Source organism: Pleuronectes platessa, chromosome 14 (assembly GCF_947347685.1).
Source record: "Pleuronectes platessa chromosome 14, fPlePla1.1, whole genome shotgun sequence".
Taxonomy (NCBI): Eukaryota; Metazoa; Chordata; class Actinopteri; order Pleuronectiformes; family Pleuronectidae; genus Pleuronectes; species Pleuronectes platessa.
The window spans coordinates 2,963,477-2,980,132 of record NC_070639.1 but is presented as its reverse complement, the minus strand read 5'-3'; the positions used below and the strand labels follow the sequence as shown (position 1 = coordinate 2,980,132).

At 41.3% G+C, this 16,656-nt stretch overlaps 1 protein-coding gene across 1 annotated transcript; it reads left to right on the top strand.

Moving 5' to 3' along the window:
* The first annotated feature begins 9,146 nt into the window (after positions 1–9,146).
* Positions 9,147–10,130, top strand: LOC128456206 (olfactory receptor 142-like). The gene has a single exon (XM_053440294.1). It carries the CDS (start codon positions 9,147–9,149, stop codon positions 10,128–10,130), a length of 984 nt encoding a protein of 327 aa, XP_053296269.1.
* Positions 10,131–16,656: the final 6,526 nt, after the last annotated feature.

The window sequence follows — 16,656 nt, the reverse complement described above, 5'->3', positions numbered from 1 at the left end:
CCTTTAAATTTTTCACTCTTTGTTTCACTGCAGCCATTTGCTAAAATCAAAAAAGTTCACTTTATTTCCCATTAGTTTACACTCAGCACCCCATCTTGACAGAAAAAAACTGAAATGTCGAATTTTTGGCAAATTTATTAAAAAAGAAAAACTGAAATATCACATGGTCATAAGTATTCAGACCCTTTGATGTGACACTCATATTTAACTCACATGCTGTCCATTTTTTTTCTGATCCTCCTTGAGATGGTTCTACTCCTACATTGGAGTCCAGCTGTGTTTAATTAAATTGATTGGACTTGATTAGGAAAGGCACACACCTGTCTATATAATACCTTACAGCTCACATTGCATGTCAGAGCAAATGAGAATCATGAGGTCGAAGGAACTGCCCAAGGAGCTCAGAGACAGAATTGTAGCAAGGCACAGATCTGACCAAAGTTACAAAATAATTTCTGCAGCACTCAACATTCCTAAGAGCACAGTGGCCTCCATCGTCCTTAAATGGAAGAAGTTTGGGACGACCAGAACTCTTCCTAGACCTGGCCGTCCAGCCAAACTGAGCAATCGTGGGAGAAGAGCCTTGGTGAGAGAGGTAAAGAAGAACCCAAAGATCACTGTGGCTGAGCTCCAGAGATGCAGTAGGGAGATGGGAGAAAGTTCCACAAAGTCAACTATCACTGCAGCCCTCCACCAGTCGGGGCTTTATGGCAGAGTGGCCCAACGGAAGCCTCTCCTCAGTGAAAGACATATGAGAGCCCGCATAGAGTTTGCCAAAAAACACATGAAGGACTCCCAGACTATGAAAAATAAGATTCTCTGGTCTGATTAGACCAAGATTGAACTTTTTGGCGTTAATTCTAAGCGGTGTGTTTGGAGAAAACCAGGCACTGCTCATCAACTGCCCAATACAATCCCAACAGTGAAACATGGTGGTGGCAGCATCATGCTATGGGGGTGTTTTTCAGCTGCAGGGACAGGACGACTGGTTGCAATTGAAGGAAAGATGAATGCGGCCAAGTACAGAGATATCCTGGAAGAAAACCTCTTCCAGAGTGCTCTGGACCTCAGACTGGGCTGAAGGTTCACCTTCCAACAAGACAATTGCCCTAAGCACACAGCTAAAATAACAAAGGAGTGGCTTCGGAACAAGTCTGTGACCATTCTTTACTGGCCCAGCCAGAGCCCTGACCTAAACCCAATTGAGCATCTCTGGAGAGACCTGAAAATGGCTGTCCACCAACGTTCACCATCCAACCTGACGGAACTGGAGAGGATCTGCAAGGAAGAATGGCAGAGGATCCCCAAATCCAGGTGTGAAAAACTTGTTGCATCATTCCCAAGAAGACTCATGGCTGTACTAGCTCAGAAGGGTGCTTCTACTCGATTAGCCTGGTGCGCCGTAGAGAAAGGTCGCACTGACAAAGGCTCCGCATACACTACGCAGTTTTATGTTTATTACAGTTTTTCTTGTTTGTTTTTTTGTACACACTGCACTGTCTGTCTGTCATACAGTATGATCGACTGGAACTTTTGGATATGTTCATCGCTAAATACAGAGTTTTTCTCAACTTACCGGAGTGCTTGCTGTGGCTCCTTTGTTCTACCGCCGATCTGTTTACCAATATGACGACAGAGGAGAAGGAAGAGAGGGAAGCGCGCCGGTATCCTGTGCATATCTCGGACGAGATGCTGCAATCCCCCGCTGCCGAGCATTCTACTCGCGAATGTTCAATCCCTGGACAATGTGAGTGCTGAATCCATTAGCACTCTCCAGGACTCATATATCTCCAAATGCATCGACGATGTCGTCCCTAGGGTCAGTGTCACGACTTTCCCTAACCAAAAGCCCTGGGTAAATGGTAATGACCTCTGCCTATAACTCTGGTGACCCGGAGGCTTTGAGGAAGTCCAGAGTTGACCGACGGAGGGCCATCAGAGATGGAAAAAGAGACTTCAGGTACAAGCTGGAATCCAGCTACCTCAGCTCTGACCCCCGACGCTTGTGGGGTGGCCTGCGACACATCACTGGCTATAAAGGGAGAAATAGCAGTGATGATCAGCCCGCCGCATCTCTACCTGATGGCAACCAACACCCTTCCATCCGCGAGACTGGCCGAGGACCGAGACGACTGCACTCTGTCCCTGACCGTGGCTGACCTGAGGCGAAAGCTTCAAAGAGTGAAGCCTCGAAAGTCATCCCGGCCCGATGGAGTTCCAGGCCGCCTCCTCAGGGGGTATGCCGACCAGGTAGCGGAGGTCTTCACCCCCATATTCAACCTCTCCCTACATCTCAGCGGTCCCCACCTGCTTCAAGCAGGCCACAATCATTCCCATACCCAATAAACCAATCATCACCTGTTTAAATGACTTCCGCCCTGTAGCACTGACCTCCACCATCATGAAGTGCTTCGAGCGGCTGGTCAAAACCCACATCTGCTCGACCCTTCCGAACAAACCTTGACCCCTTCCAATTTGCATACCGCGCTAACTGATCCAAGGACGATGCCATCGCCCTGACAACACACATCACCCTCTCCCACCTGGAAAAGGCCAACACATATGTGAGGATGCTGTTCGTGGACTACAGCTCCGCGTTCAATACTATTGTGCCTGCCAAGCTCGTCCCCAAGCTCAGGAGCCTGGGTCTTAAAACCCCCCTGTGCAACTGGATCTTGGACTTTCTGACGAGCAGACCCCAGGAGGTGAGAATGGGTAACCACACCTCCTCCTATCTGACCCTGAGTACCGGGGCCCCTCAGGGATGCATGCTCAGCCCCCTCCTGTACTCCCTGTACACGCAGGACTTTGTGGCAACACACGGTTCAAACATCATCCTGAAATCTGCAGACGACACTACCATCCTGGGTCTCATCTCTAACAACGATGAGACCGCCTATAGAGTTGAGGTTAGAGGCTTGGAAACATGGTGCCAAGAGAACAACCTGTCTCTTAATGTCTGCAAGACCAAGGAGATGATCGTGGACTTCAGGAAGCTGCAGAGGGGGGGTCACGGTCCGATACACATCGATGGAGCTGTAGTGGAGAGAGTCTCCGAGTTCAAGTTCCTCGGTGTGTTCATCACAGATGACCTGACCTGGTCCAAACAAGCGGACTCTGTGGTAAAAACTCCACAAAAGCGCCTATACTTCCTGAGGAGACTCAAGAAGTTTGGCATGGCTGCAAATACCTTAACAAACTTTTACAGGTGCACCATTGAGAGCATCCTCACAGGCTGCACTACTGCCTGGAACGGTAGCTGCTCCGCTGCTGATCGCAAGGCCCTGCAGAGGGTAGTGAAGACAGCGGAGCGCATCATCGGCTGCCATCTCCCTTCCGTGCAAGGCATCTACAATACAAGATGCCTGAGAAAAGATCATCAAGCTGCTGCCGTCTGGCAGACGTTTCCGGAGCATCCGAGCATGGACTACCAGACTCAAAAACAGCTTCTTCCCCCAGGCCGTAAGGCTTCTGAACAATCAACACTGACCCTCTGAACAGTCACCATGTACATTCTGCTCCCCTACTCATACAAATACACTTACTTCACATATATTCATATTATTTAATTTAATATTCCCAACTCCTTCACCCTGTAAACTGCTGCTTCATTTGACTATGTTATGTTATACATATATTCATATTATTTAATTTAATATTCCCCTCTCCTTCACCCTGTAAGCTGCTGCTTCATTTGACCATGTTTTATGTTACGATGTTATGTTATATGTTGTATGTTATATAGTATTGTAGTGAATAGGGGACTTACATAATTCACCCTCGCGCTGTGTCTGCGTCAGTCTCCTACGAGGGCGATGACGTCGACCCCGGGGCATGCCGGTTGACGTGATGACGTCAGGATCCCAATGCATGATGGGAACGTAATGACGTCTGAGACCCCAGGGCATGCTGGGATGTTAAAAGCCATCTTGTTTGTTATTGTGGAATGCTAATAAACGGAGCACAATTTGTGTGTCCAACTTGATGGAAGTTGCCTCTTGTGTTTCATCGCAATTTCCACAGTATGTCATTTTTCTATTTTGTAGTCGTCTACTGCGTAGATGTTGCCTGCCATGTCACAAGAATTTCACTGCTCAGATCACGCTGTCATTGGTGCATGAGACAATAAACTTTGATTTGATTTTGATTTGATTTGATACTGAGCAAAGGGTCTGAATACTTATGACCATGTGATATTTCAGTTTTTCTTTTTTAATAAATTTGCAAAAATTTCTACATTTCTGTTTTTTTTCTGTCAAGATTGGATGCTGAGTGTACATTAATTTGAAATAAAAGGAACTTTTTTGATTTTAGCAAATGGCTGCAATGAAACAGAGTGAAAAATTTAAAGGGGTCTGAATACTCTCCGTACTCACTGTATATATATGATCAAACAACAAATTAAACCAGTACCATGAACAGAATGACAGAAACTATGGCTATCTGGCTATCCAAGTTGTTTGGCCTCACTTTTGGGTGTTGTCATATTATCCATTTTGAATTACAGTCTGTAGTAAAAAAAGCAAATACACCCAACATTTTCTCCGTTAATACAGTACTAACATAAATTATACACAAAGTATAACTATAGAAGTCATTCCCAACGTTGCGGGTGGAAATCAAAGGCAGGAGTCGTCGTACTCAAGTTAAAATTAAGCAGGTTATTCAGAGGTCACAGGTCAGGAAACTGCGGTGTCCAGCAAATGATCATGCATGGACCATTGATCCCACACAGTAAGCTGCACAGGAAAAATGGCGCTTAAACAGAGTGCGCACATAGGTTATATATTGATATATTGGGCGTGACAGGGGTTCTTCTTGGATTGGTCAAAACTAGATGGAGGCCGCTGCATCTAGACGGGGCAGTGCCTTATCCCCTCTTGGAATGTCACGTGATGAGGATACTGTACGTGCACGCCATTGGGAAAATTCAACCGACCAGGTGTCCCACTACTGTGGCCTTGGCAAACAGGGAGTTTGCTACAGCCTCACCTCCCCCTGCTGTTGGTCCTCCACCATGTGTGTGTGTATGTGTGTGTGAAGTGAAACTTGAAAAAAGAAAAGGGTGCGAATTTGTGTTACAAAGTGTTGACTGTGCTACAGAGTGTGATGGTATGTGTATCTGACCACACGTTAAAGTGTGTGTATGTCAATACCATCTCTATCTACCTGATTGTTGCTGTAGTTCAAAATAGCCAATGTCAGCTCCATCAGGGTGCTGAGCTGCTGTTCCACTTGTTGAGAGTAATGTTGCACAGCCCGCTTCTTCCTGTTACGCCGGGTTCACACCAGACGCGGAAGCGACGCCAAAGCGTGGCGTAAGCGCTAATCCCTAGCGCGCAGGCGCTTGGCTGTTTACACCGGAAGTTGAAGCAACGCTGAAGCGCCGGGCAGCGCTAATAACATCACCCGTTGATCCAGTATAAAAGCATATACTTACTTGTTGCTCCAACATTAAGCAGCAGTGTCCCAACATTTGTCTTTTTTAGTGTTGTCTTTATACAATATGTTCCGAGGATCATACAGCTCACTGTACTTCTCCACTTCAATTATTAATTTAATGTCATCCATGTTGAAGAACTTCTCCGCTGTTTGCTCAGTTAAATGTCGGGTGTCGAGGGTAAATTACGTATTCTCTACTCAAGCCAATGTGGAGAATACGTAGTCCCCCCCCCTCTCTCTTTTTATCTTTATCACTGCTTGTGTGGCTGTAGTGGATGGGCAGAGGGGGACATTTAATAATGTGGTTGGTAAAAGTGGTAAAATTAAAACTCCTGGACAACAGAAGGTGAATACAAAGTATTGGATGCATATTTGAAAATGTATATCATATAAAATATTTCATCAATATCGTTTAAAATCATTTTTCAGTGTGTTTCCTGTCGCGATACGCTCGCGTCAAGCATAAAAAACTGTCTTGACGCCGAAACGATAGCTTCATGCCGCTAGTCAGCCTTGGCGCGGCACGGCGCTACAGCGTCCGGTGTGACCCGCACAACGGTTTAACATGGGAGTGGATGGGAGCCAGCTGTTTTTTAAGGCTTGGCGCTGCACTTACGCAGCGCTTTTGTGTCGCTTCCGCGTCCGGTGTGAACCCGGCGTTACCAGCCACTAACCCACATTTGCTTTCCGTTGAAACCAGGTCCTGGATATAAAGGAAAGGATACAATTCATGGTTTCTATGCCATATGTATATATCAACATGTAAATACCTGGGAGTACAGTAGCAGTGGGCCCCTACGAGTGCTGTACGTCTTTGGAAGGGTTGACTCTGCTTGTACAAGTAGGCGACCACTGTTTGACCAATGCTGCAGAGGCTCCTGGGACTTCCAGATGTAGTAATCCTTTGGAAATCGGATGGATTATATTGTTGGCGATTACAGCAATGAATGTCTAGATTGATTGATGGACAATTAGATGGACGGTTGGTTGGGGACTGATGTGGCATTTAGTGTGTATTCAAATGCTGATACAAATACTGTATAAACTGTATTCCATCATAGAATTGGTGTACCTGTGGTGTGAAGCAGCCGTCCAGCCGTCCATCATGTCTTCCAGGATTTCTCTTGGACGAGATCAATCGACCACAGCCTCGACTCAGCAGAGACAGAGAAAACTCCTTCAAGATGTAATTTCAAGCTGGTGGATTATTAGGATATCCCATTAATTCCAACGTGCACCAAATAACAATGGTATATAATAATGCAAATTACAATCAAAACGAACAAATTACTGGAATAACCTGATAGCTAGATCATTTAAATAAACCTAATTCCTCAATTGCCAAGTTTATAGGCAACCAACTCACAGAGGTGAGTCACAGATTAGAGCTTTGAATACATTTCTGACAAAGACTTACAGGAAGAAAGACATTGAATGAAGAGAGATTTAGATTTTGTGTGTTGATATATTTAGTTAATCACCTCCTTATTACATATTTTTAATTTGGATCATGTTAAATATAAAACAGTTAACCTACCTGTTTTCTCTTGTGCCAAAGCTGCGTCTCTCTCTCTCTCTCTTTGCTGTGTGTGTGTGTCTGAGAGAGAGAGAGAGCGAGAGAGATTGTATAAATCTAGGCAGCTCCTCAAAACTGATATACACACATACATTCCTATGCTGCCAACAGTGGACTGTCAATGTAGGCTGACCATCTAAGGACGACAATTTGTTGTTTCAAACAAAACCAAAATAAATTACGTTTGAATAAAAAAATGCTTTAAATAACCAAGAGCAGATCTTCTACAGGTGCACCATAGAGAGCATCCTGCATCACCGCCTGGTATGGCAGCTGCACCGCCCTGAACCGTAAGGCTTTACAGAGGGTGGTGAAGTCCGCCCAGCACATCACCAGGACGGCGCACCATCCATGGAGGACCTCTACACCCAGCGGTGCAGGAAGAAGAGCAGCCGGATTATTAAAGACCCCTTTCACCCCAGCCATACACATTTTTGCCTGCTGCCGTCTGGCCGACGGTACCGCAGCATCAGGGCCCGCACCACCGGGCTCAGAGACAGTTTCTTCCCCCAGGCCATAAGACTTTTAAACTCCACCAAACCAGCACCATGGCATATTTGCATATTTGCATTACTGCACAAATTGTACTATTGTTGTTTTATTTTATTTCTCTCTTCATCTATAAATATATATATTTATATTTTATATTTTAAATGTTGATATTCTATTTTATACTATTTCTATTTTATTTTTTTGGTTGTAATTACTTGAGCATTGCTAGAAGAGAGCCTGTAACTCAAGCATTTCATTGCCAGTGACTGCTTAATTTTATTGTTGTGCATTTGACAATAAAAATCTTGAATCTTACAACCTTCATTAAAGGGGGAACATCCATGGCTTTGAATGGAAAATTCGGTGATGAACACAAACATGAACACATTTATATTTTCCGTCTGTCAAACACTGATTTAATTAAATGATTGTTTTTAAAAGGTAATGCACAAAAACGTGTGTGTGTGTGTGTGTGTGTGTGTGCGTGCATGTGTGTCACTGCAGCCATGGAAACAGAAAGAAACACAGAGCACCAACTCTGGAAAACCTAGCAACTGTGGCTGAACTTTCAGTATGCTTCCAGGCCAGGTTGCGATCTAATGTGAAACTAAGAGTATTGAGAAAGGACCTCAAACAGACCAGACTTGGCTGGTCAAAGTTGGTCTATAATTTGTCGTCTGAACTATTTTCCAGACTGTCAGAATTATAACATTCACGCAGAGAAAATACTAGATCTCATTCATCTTGATTAAAAAAAATTGGTATTTATAGGGGAATTATTTGTATTCCTTTCTTTAACATCGCAAGATAGGGCCCTTGGTGGAGGTATGCATTCAAAGATATACTCTAGTCGGATTATTGGTTACATGATTATCTCCCTCAGGGAGTTTCTGAGATAAAATATTCACAATTCCCCAAAATTTGATTAGTGAGATCACAGTGACCTCGATCTTTGACCTTAGTTCAAAATTTGACGACATTTTTGTCGCCGGTGAAGAGGCATCAAAATATACAACATAATGATTTGAGATTTTCTTTATCTTTACATGACGACATTGAACAAGAGAATCAGGATCAATCTTCACTTGCATCACCTTCTGCTCGTCGTGTTTTTTTTTTTCATCAGGACTTTCATATAAAGGTTGAGCAACTGCTGCTTTCTCAGTGGGGAGGGGAGGTTACAGTCTGCACTTTTCTATTGATCATCAATCTGTCTTATTCTTTGGTGAAGTTTTGATATGATTAAAATGTGATATATTGCAAAATGGTATGTACTGAATTCCGATCACATTGTTCAACAACTTTTAACTGTTTGGAAGTTGTTCTTATAAATGTGCATTTATCTTAACTCTTGTATCTTGACATGTTTTATATACATTGTGTATCATATTTATTTATACATAAAGTGATATAAAATTAAATAAATTGGATCTGGAACCAGACATTAAGAAATTGCTATAATTTGTTTATTCTGTTCAGGGTTGAATTCTTAAGGTAAGAAATATGCTTTCGTAATTATCTTTATTTACCCTTGAAACACTTGGATTACAAGATTGATTTTACTTTTTACATTAGCTATCACATATCATTCAAAGTCAAGTAGTTAAACATATTAACCCTCATTACTAGGACTACGATGGAGAACTCAACAGAGAGTTTGTCATTTGTGTTGGCTATGTATGGTGACACAGGAAAGTTGAAGTACCTGTACTTTACTCTGGCTTTGATATTCTACATATCAGTGATTGTTGCAAACTCTGTGCTTATTATCGTTATTTATGCAGACGAAAATCTTCATGAGCCCATGTATTTATTCCTGTGTAGTTTATTTGTAAATGAAATATACGGCAGCACATCTTTGCTGCCCTGCTTCATGGTGCATATGTTGTCAGACACACATGATATTTCTGCCTCCTTCTGCTTCATTCAAATATTTAACATTCATACATATGTAACTATTGAATTTGGAACATTAACAATTATGGCACATGACAGATATGTATGTATTTGTAAACCTTTACATTACAACAGCATAATTACAAAAAGGAAAGTACAACTTGTTATATTATTTATCTGGATATTTTGTTTTTTGGAGATTGGAGTTTTAATGTCTTTTACTATTCGTTTAAATTTTTGTGGGACTGTTATCAACAAAGTATTCTGTGTACATCACTTAGTTGTTGACCTTTCTTGTTCATCAGATAGAACAGTTTCATTCGTTCATGATGTGTTTTTTGGTCTTATTGTCACTGTAGCTGGGCCTGTCAGTTATATTTCATACAGTTACGTCAATATTTTTTCAGTGTGTTTAAAAGGTTCCAAAGAGACCAGAATGAAGGCTTTAGAAACTTGCACTCCACATTTCGTTTCACTCATTAGCTTTGTGTTTGCCTGTTTTTATAGTTTGATCAGTCAGAGATTTGACACGTCGACAGTGCCGTACCCTCTCTGTGTTTTCTTGTCTACGTATGCAATGGTCATTCAGCCTCTTCTTAATCCTGTAATTTATGGTCTCAAACTGTCAAAAATTAAGCATGCTTGTAAAAATTTGTTGATATTAAAAACATCACAACTCTACATTTTTCCTGAGGTGTTTTTAAATTCTACAGCTCATTATTAACTAATATGAAAGGAAACACTTTTTGCTTACAACCACGCATACACTACAGAATGTGAACATCTGTTGAATTGTCAATTAAAGTTTTGCATTAAATACAAAGCTTGAATCTTCTTGCGTTACTAAGCTATAACCAGGTGTATTCATTTCACTAAAGCAAGACATATTTTTCAATGTTAAAAATGCAATTATTAAAATTTTCAATAGGGTTAGGGTTCATCCTATTTCCGCCCTCTTAACCAAAGGGATCTGACAAATGAAATCTGAAATACTCTCATATTCTGCCCCATCAAAACTTTCATACACGAATCAGAAATATTTCTGCCAATCCTAATCTGAAATTTAAATGAATTGGCCATCCAACGAAGAATCAACACATGCAGACTAAGGGATATTTCACAGATTTAATGTAAGGTTATGATAATGCATTTTTTATTAATTATATAATAATAATATCAAATTCTAATTTGAGGTATGTTTGGTTGACATAAAACAGAGGACACTGTATCATGATTACACAGCAATGTCCAAAGGCTTGTTGTTATTGTGGTCCTTAATATGGACAGTTATTACAGACAATAAAAATACAGGAGCTCATGTAGCGGAGTCATACTAACTAGGGCTGGGCGAGACAGCCAAAAGCTATACGGATACAACATTTCTTATCAGTCTATATCAAATTTATTACAACAAGTAATATTTAAGTTTAAAGACTGATTAGCACTCTTGAGTGAGAATTTGTCATTCAGCCTCTTCCAAATCCTCTAGTTGATATAAACAAAAAAAAAAAATATATATATACACACACACGAGTTAAGGTTCACTTTTAAATGAAAAACAAGGAAACTGTTTGCTTTAACATATCCATTACAGAGTAGATATCTGTTAAGTTGTCAAAAATAATGTATTTGCCTTAAATTCCAATCTCCTCAATCAGTTAATGATTTTAATGAGCAAGAAAGTTTCTGTGGCTGCAATGTTTCAAATGCAAATATTATGTTTTCAATATAATTATACTGACAAAGGACTAAAAGAGGGAGCAAAAGAAGCAAGGCGCTGTAAGGAACAGTAAATATGAACTGAGGTTTAAATGTCACATCTTCCCAAAATCTTAAAAATACATAGCATTTTACCATGAGTGAGTATTTTAATATGCCATGGGGTTGTAAGTGTGGTGCTACGAAAAAGGTCATTAAGTTTGTCATCAAGTAAATGAGTTGTGTGAGAAACAAAATGATGAGATAATTTGACAAATACATTGAAACAAACACATATTCACAATATTAGTAATGATATCAGTAGCTATTGCTGAATCTATTATTTACCTCACAATCATTTTGTTTATGGTGTCAATAGTTATTACAGCTAAAGGGATGTTTTGTTGAGGTTTGAGTTGCTTGGTGGAACATCCCAAAAGGCCAACAAACAGTAGCCACTGGGTCAGCAATTAGCAAGCCTGGCTGTAGTCGCTCCCTTTCCCTGAGGTCTGTTCAACACTGATGAGTAATCTAATGGCACTAATTACAATACACTAACTCACCTCATGGCTTGTTGCTGCAATTAAAACTTAAAAATATTTTCATACCTTAAAATGAATATCTACGAAACACATTGCAATACTAGACTTTCGTGAGTGTCAGTTTTAATTATAGTATATACAGCTGAAATACAGCATTTATTGAAGCCAACTATTACCAACCCAATCAATGGTAAATGGTCTGTATTGAATTTGTTCTTGTCTTGATGACCATTCAAAGAGCTTTACAATACATTTATTTTGCCATTCACCCATTCACACTCACGTTCATACAGTGCATCTATGAACAGCACTTGTCGTTCATTATCTTGGAAGACAAGGCTCAACCCACCAACTGTTTGGTTAGATGGCGATTTGCTCTGCATCCTGAGCCATTGCCAAGTTATTACACATTTTTCTATTGCAGGACAGCATTTCTTTTAGAATTTAAAATAGCAATTTAAGGAAAACCATCCAAACTTAAAATTGTCTTTTCAAACATTTAAAAAATGTAAGTTTCATTTAATGCTTTGTTCTGTCAATTGTACTGTTAATATCATTGGAAGCATTGTTCACATTCCAAGTGTGTTACAGTGATTGTATTACTTCAGTAGCACTCTGTGCACCAAAGAGGATCAATCAGCGCAGGTGAGAGGTGTTAGCTGATTGGTCCTTACGTTTAAAAGGCAGCGTCTTCGCCCTAACCCAGCTGATTGATCCTCTGTGGTGCAGGTGAGGGTGCTCTCCCAGCCCCCTCATCTCCACACACTCACTGTGACAAAATGCATACAAATTCAAAGAAATGTTGCATGAAACAAATGGATATTTACTTAGTTTTTTTACTATTAGCTTTAGAACATGTCTCCATCGGTCCCAAAAGGACAAACTTTGGGGTTCATGCAATTTCAGCAGTCACATCTTCATGCAGTCCACTGTCTCTCTATGATCTCAGGGTTTTTGTAGATAATCCAATGACTAATCTAAGCTCACTTTAACTGACTGTCCTCAAAGGCATTTATGGTGTTTTTATTGTTATATGTTCATAAACCACGCTGATATGAGTCCACTAAAATAGCATAAAAAAATACATTTAAATGGTCATATATATATATATATATTGTGTCAGACTTAGCCAACGGTTAACCCTCCAATAAGACAGACACATAAACACACATCCAACACAGGAGGGCTTAAAAACAACTGAGTTCTTCAGTTGCCCAGTCAGAGCCATTATGTGAACTCAAGCATATCAGGAGAGGCCTGAAAAAGGACGTCTACCAACTTATGTAAGCTGCCAGCACTGCAGAGGAAGAACAGCAGAAATCATATCCAAGAAGCTGCCAAGTGTACGGTGGCCAAGAGAGCCCAATGCACAGCAAATTAAGAAAACGCATGCAAATAGGAAGAACACTTGCATGTTGAAAAAACATCTTCATCAATTTGACGACACATGCGCTACAAATTGCGCGACAGCGGAATTTTTTATAGGGACCCAAGAAAGAGATTAACCTGTATGCAGTTCAGTGCTTTGTGAAGATCCATCACAACTGAAGAGTGGCAGACTTCAATAACTTGTCATTTGAATGTGTTGGGACTTTTTGCAGCGCATGTCGTCAAATTCATGAAGATGTTTTCTTAATTCACAGTGTGTTAAGCTCAATCGGCCACCCTACAAAAGTAATTCAACACTAAACCAGGGACATTTGAACAGAACAGAGCCATTGTTAATGTTGGCACTTTTTAATTAAACAGTGTCCAGGATGATCGGGTCAGCATGGAACATGTCTTTCCATCATGAATGCCATGAAGGAGTGAGAGCAAGAAGAGGCCACACCAAGAATGTGTTTCCGAATGAATTGCTTGCGAGTGTATATCCATCTGGAAACACAATAAATGAGTGAGTACACAGATTTTCTTTTACTGTGGGATCCTGTAGTAGAAGCTACAGATAATACAAGTTTGCAGCTTCTTACAGGCTAATAGAGCTTTCCACACAGTTCTGAAAACAGTATTAATTGAAACAAGTAGCATGGTGACATCTGTTTGTTGATCACAGGGCCTCTATGTACTATACTATGGTTCGCTTGGGTGCCCTCTGGTGTTTTTTACTAGGCACATTTACAAGATGGGTCTGCACATCCTCTTTATCAAACTTTTATGGCAAGTTGTTTGAGCATTTATTCCATATCAGATATAAGTTCCCTCCACTAGTTCGGCTTGGTTAGCACTAGTTGGACATTTGTTTGGTCACACTAGTTCAGCATCTTATCTTATTAATTTATCACCAATGTCCCTACTAGTCGGCTTTTTGATGCACCAGTGGCCCTTTGAACTAGCAACGCTGAAAGGTTGCAAAAGGATATGACTCCAGTGATCTAGGTCCGATGGTCAAGAAAACACTGCAGCAACAAGAATTGTCTCCCACTCACAAAAAGTATTATGGACACTTTTGATTATTTGACCTTTAACTGTATTTCTGTGTTTTCATTCTGTTTTTATTTTTGCGATTTCTTTCTGTTTCCTGTTTTATTTTCAAAAACTAATCTCCCTTGTGTCTCTGTTCAATTTACTTCCTGCCTCAATTTGTTTGCCCTGTGCCACCTGTTTCCTGTTTGTAATCAGTTCAGTTTGTATTTAAGTCAAGTCCTCAGTAGTGTCTTTGTTGAGCGGTCTCTTTAGTCATGGGATTAGTCTCTGTCAGTTTTGTCCCCTGCCTTGTTTTCTTTTCTTGGACAGTTTGAGTTTTGCCTGCTCCTTGTTTTGAATAAATTTATTGGATCAGCCTCCTGCCTCACTCCTACATTTTGGGTCAATCTGCTCTCTTCATAAACCTTGACAGGTGGATAATATGAATGATAGCACACTTTGAAGTTGTGTTAATTATTAAAGAAGATATGGGATACAGGCAGAATCCCAACAAGTTGCAAGCAATCAGTTATAGTTCAAATACTTAAACCTGGAAAAGATCCATCAAATCCATCAGGTTACAGACGAACATCACAGTTAAGGAAAAGGGATGGTTATGGAGAGGTTGACAAATCATATGCAGAGTAAAAACGTAATCTCTGGATATCACAGTAGATTTAGAAAAGGGCATGGGACAATGGACTATGTTCTAGGTCTAAAAACGGAAATCTAAAAAGCCCAAATCATCAAAGAAATGTTTATTGAAAAACGATATGCTATGGAAAGAGGGTCTCCTTATCAAACTTCATGAATTAGGGATAAACAGTTAATTGTTCAACTGGGTATCAAATTTCCTATTTGTGCTCAGAATATTCCAACAAGTATTAGGTAATAAAAGGAACCCCACCGGGTAATGTGTAGTCCAATACTCTTTAACATAATGATTATATATATTTTTATATAACAGGTTGAGAAAACCATAGGAAAATTGTTTAATGCAGATGGTGGAGCACTCTCAGGGGCGGCGCGTCCCATTGGTCAAGTCGGGCAGTTGCCCAGGGCCTCGGCCACCAGGGGGCCTCGTCGTATTTACGTTTTTTTTTTTTATAATTCAAATAAATCACTTGTCATTGCACATGCATGTGACTGGAATGTAATGTTTATAAGTGTCTTCTTAATTTGTTGGCTCTCATACCGTCAGCTGCCAGAGTTTTCAGACCCAAAATACACACTGGACACCATTCATTCACTGTGAACCCAAGAGCAAGACAGGCTTCATCGTACTTTCTTTTCGACTTGGTTTTTGATCACCGTGTCTTTGTCACTGACCGGCTGCTTCACAAGAACGATATCTGATCTCACTGTGTGTCTCTGAGCGAATGAGAGAGGGCGGAGCCCCGGGGCCTGTGTGTTAGTGCTGTCTGGGGACACACACACTCGCCCGCACAACATTGTACAGGGAGCCGCGGGTTGCCGACCCCTGGCTACGGCGAAAGAAAGTTTTGACTCAAAACATTAGTTACGCCTCACATTTCCCCTCCCGGTCGCGCGCCCACAGGTGTGAGAATCACTGCATTTGGGAGACCCAGATGTGAACTGTCCCCCTTCTCAAACAGCATCAAGCAGGGCCGCCTGCAGCTGCCAATTCCCCACACAGACACAGTCTGTGTGAGGACACCTTTTTAAGTGCTCGTGCCCAAAACCGCCACTGCCCGTAGGCACACTGTTTCACCATGCTGCTCAGACCTCAAAGTTGTAGGACCCTCTTCTCTTAGTAGCGGATACTAAGGTAGGATTGGACGAGTGCCGTGTACGTGATCGCGGAAACATGAAACGATTTCATAATGGCAGTGACAAAAGAGAGGCTGAACGGAATTTAGCATTTCGAGGCCACACTGAACACCTGTACCAACCAAGAAATGGGAACTTCCTGGGTCAGGTTGAATTAATGGCCCAATTGGACCCAGTGATGAACGAACACTTGAGGTGAATCCAAAACCAGGAATGCAGAGATCATTACCTCAGCCAACAGATACAGAATGAGATAATATCTGTAATAGCACAAAATACCACAGATGCTGTTGTATCTCTGATAAAGAGAGCCAAGTACTTTGCTGTCATAAGGGACTGTACACAAGACAACAGCCATACTGAACAGCTAACCCTTGTAATGCGCATTGTTAACTGTGCAGAAAATGTGGGTATTTCCATTGAGGAGCATTTTCTTGGAATTGTTGACGTCCATGACAAAACTGGGAAATGACTGTACGAAACTATCACGGACCAACTGACCGAATTTGATCTTGACATCTGTGACTGTCGTCGGCAGGCATACGACAATGGGAGCAACATGCATGGTAAGCATCAGGGTGTACAGAGGAGAGTGCTAGACACAAACAAGAAGGCCCTGTACGTGCCATGTGGGAGTCAGTTTAAATTTGCCTCAGTTTGTGGAAGCCTTTGAGGCACTCATTGACCATGCCATGGCCAAAAGACCTACAGATTCTGAGACTGTGTCCAAGTGTGAAGCACTTTTGAAAGAAATCCAGACCTGGAGTTTCCTTGTGAGTGTTATTGTTTGGTATAACATTCTGTAACAAATAAATC

What these genes read in the sequence shown, in the direction of transcription:
- LOC128456206 (XM_053440294.1), top strand. Translation starts at nt 9,147, where the DNA reads ATGGAGAACTCAACAGAGAGTTTGTCATTTGTGTTGGCTATGTATGGT.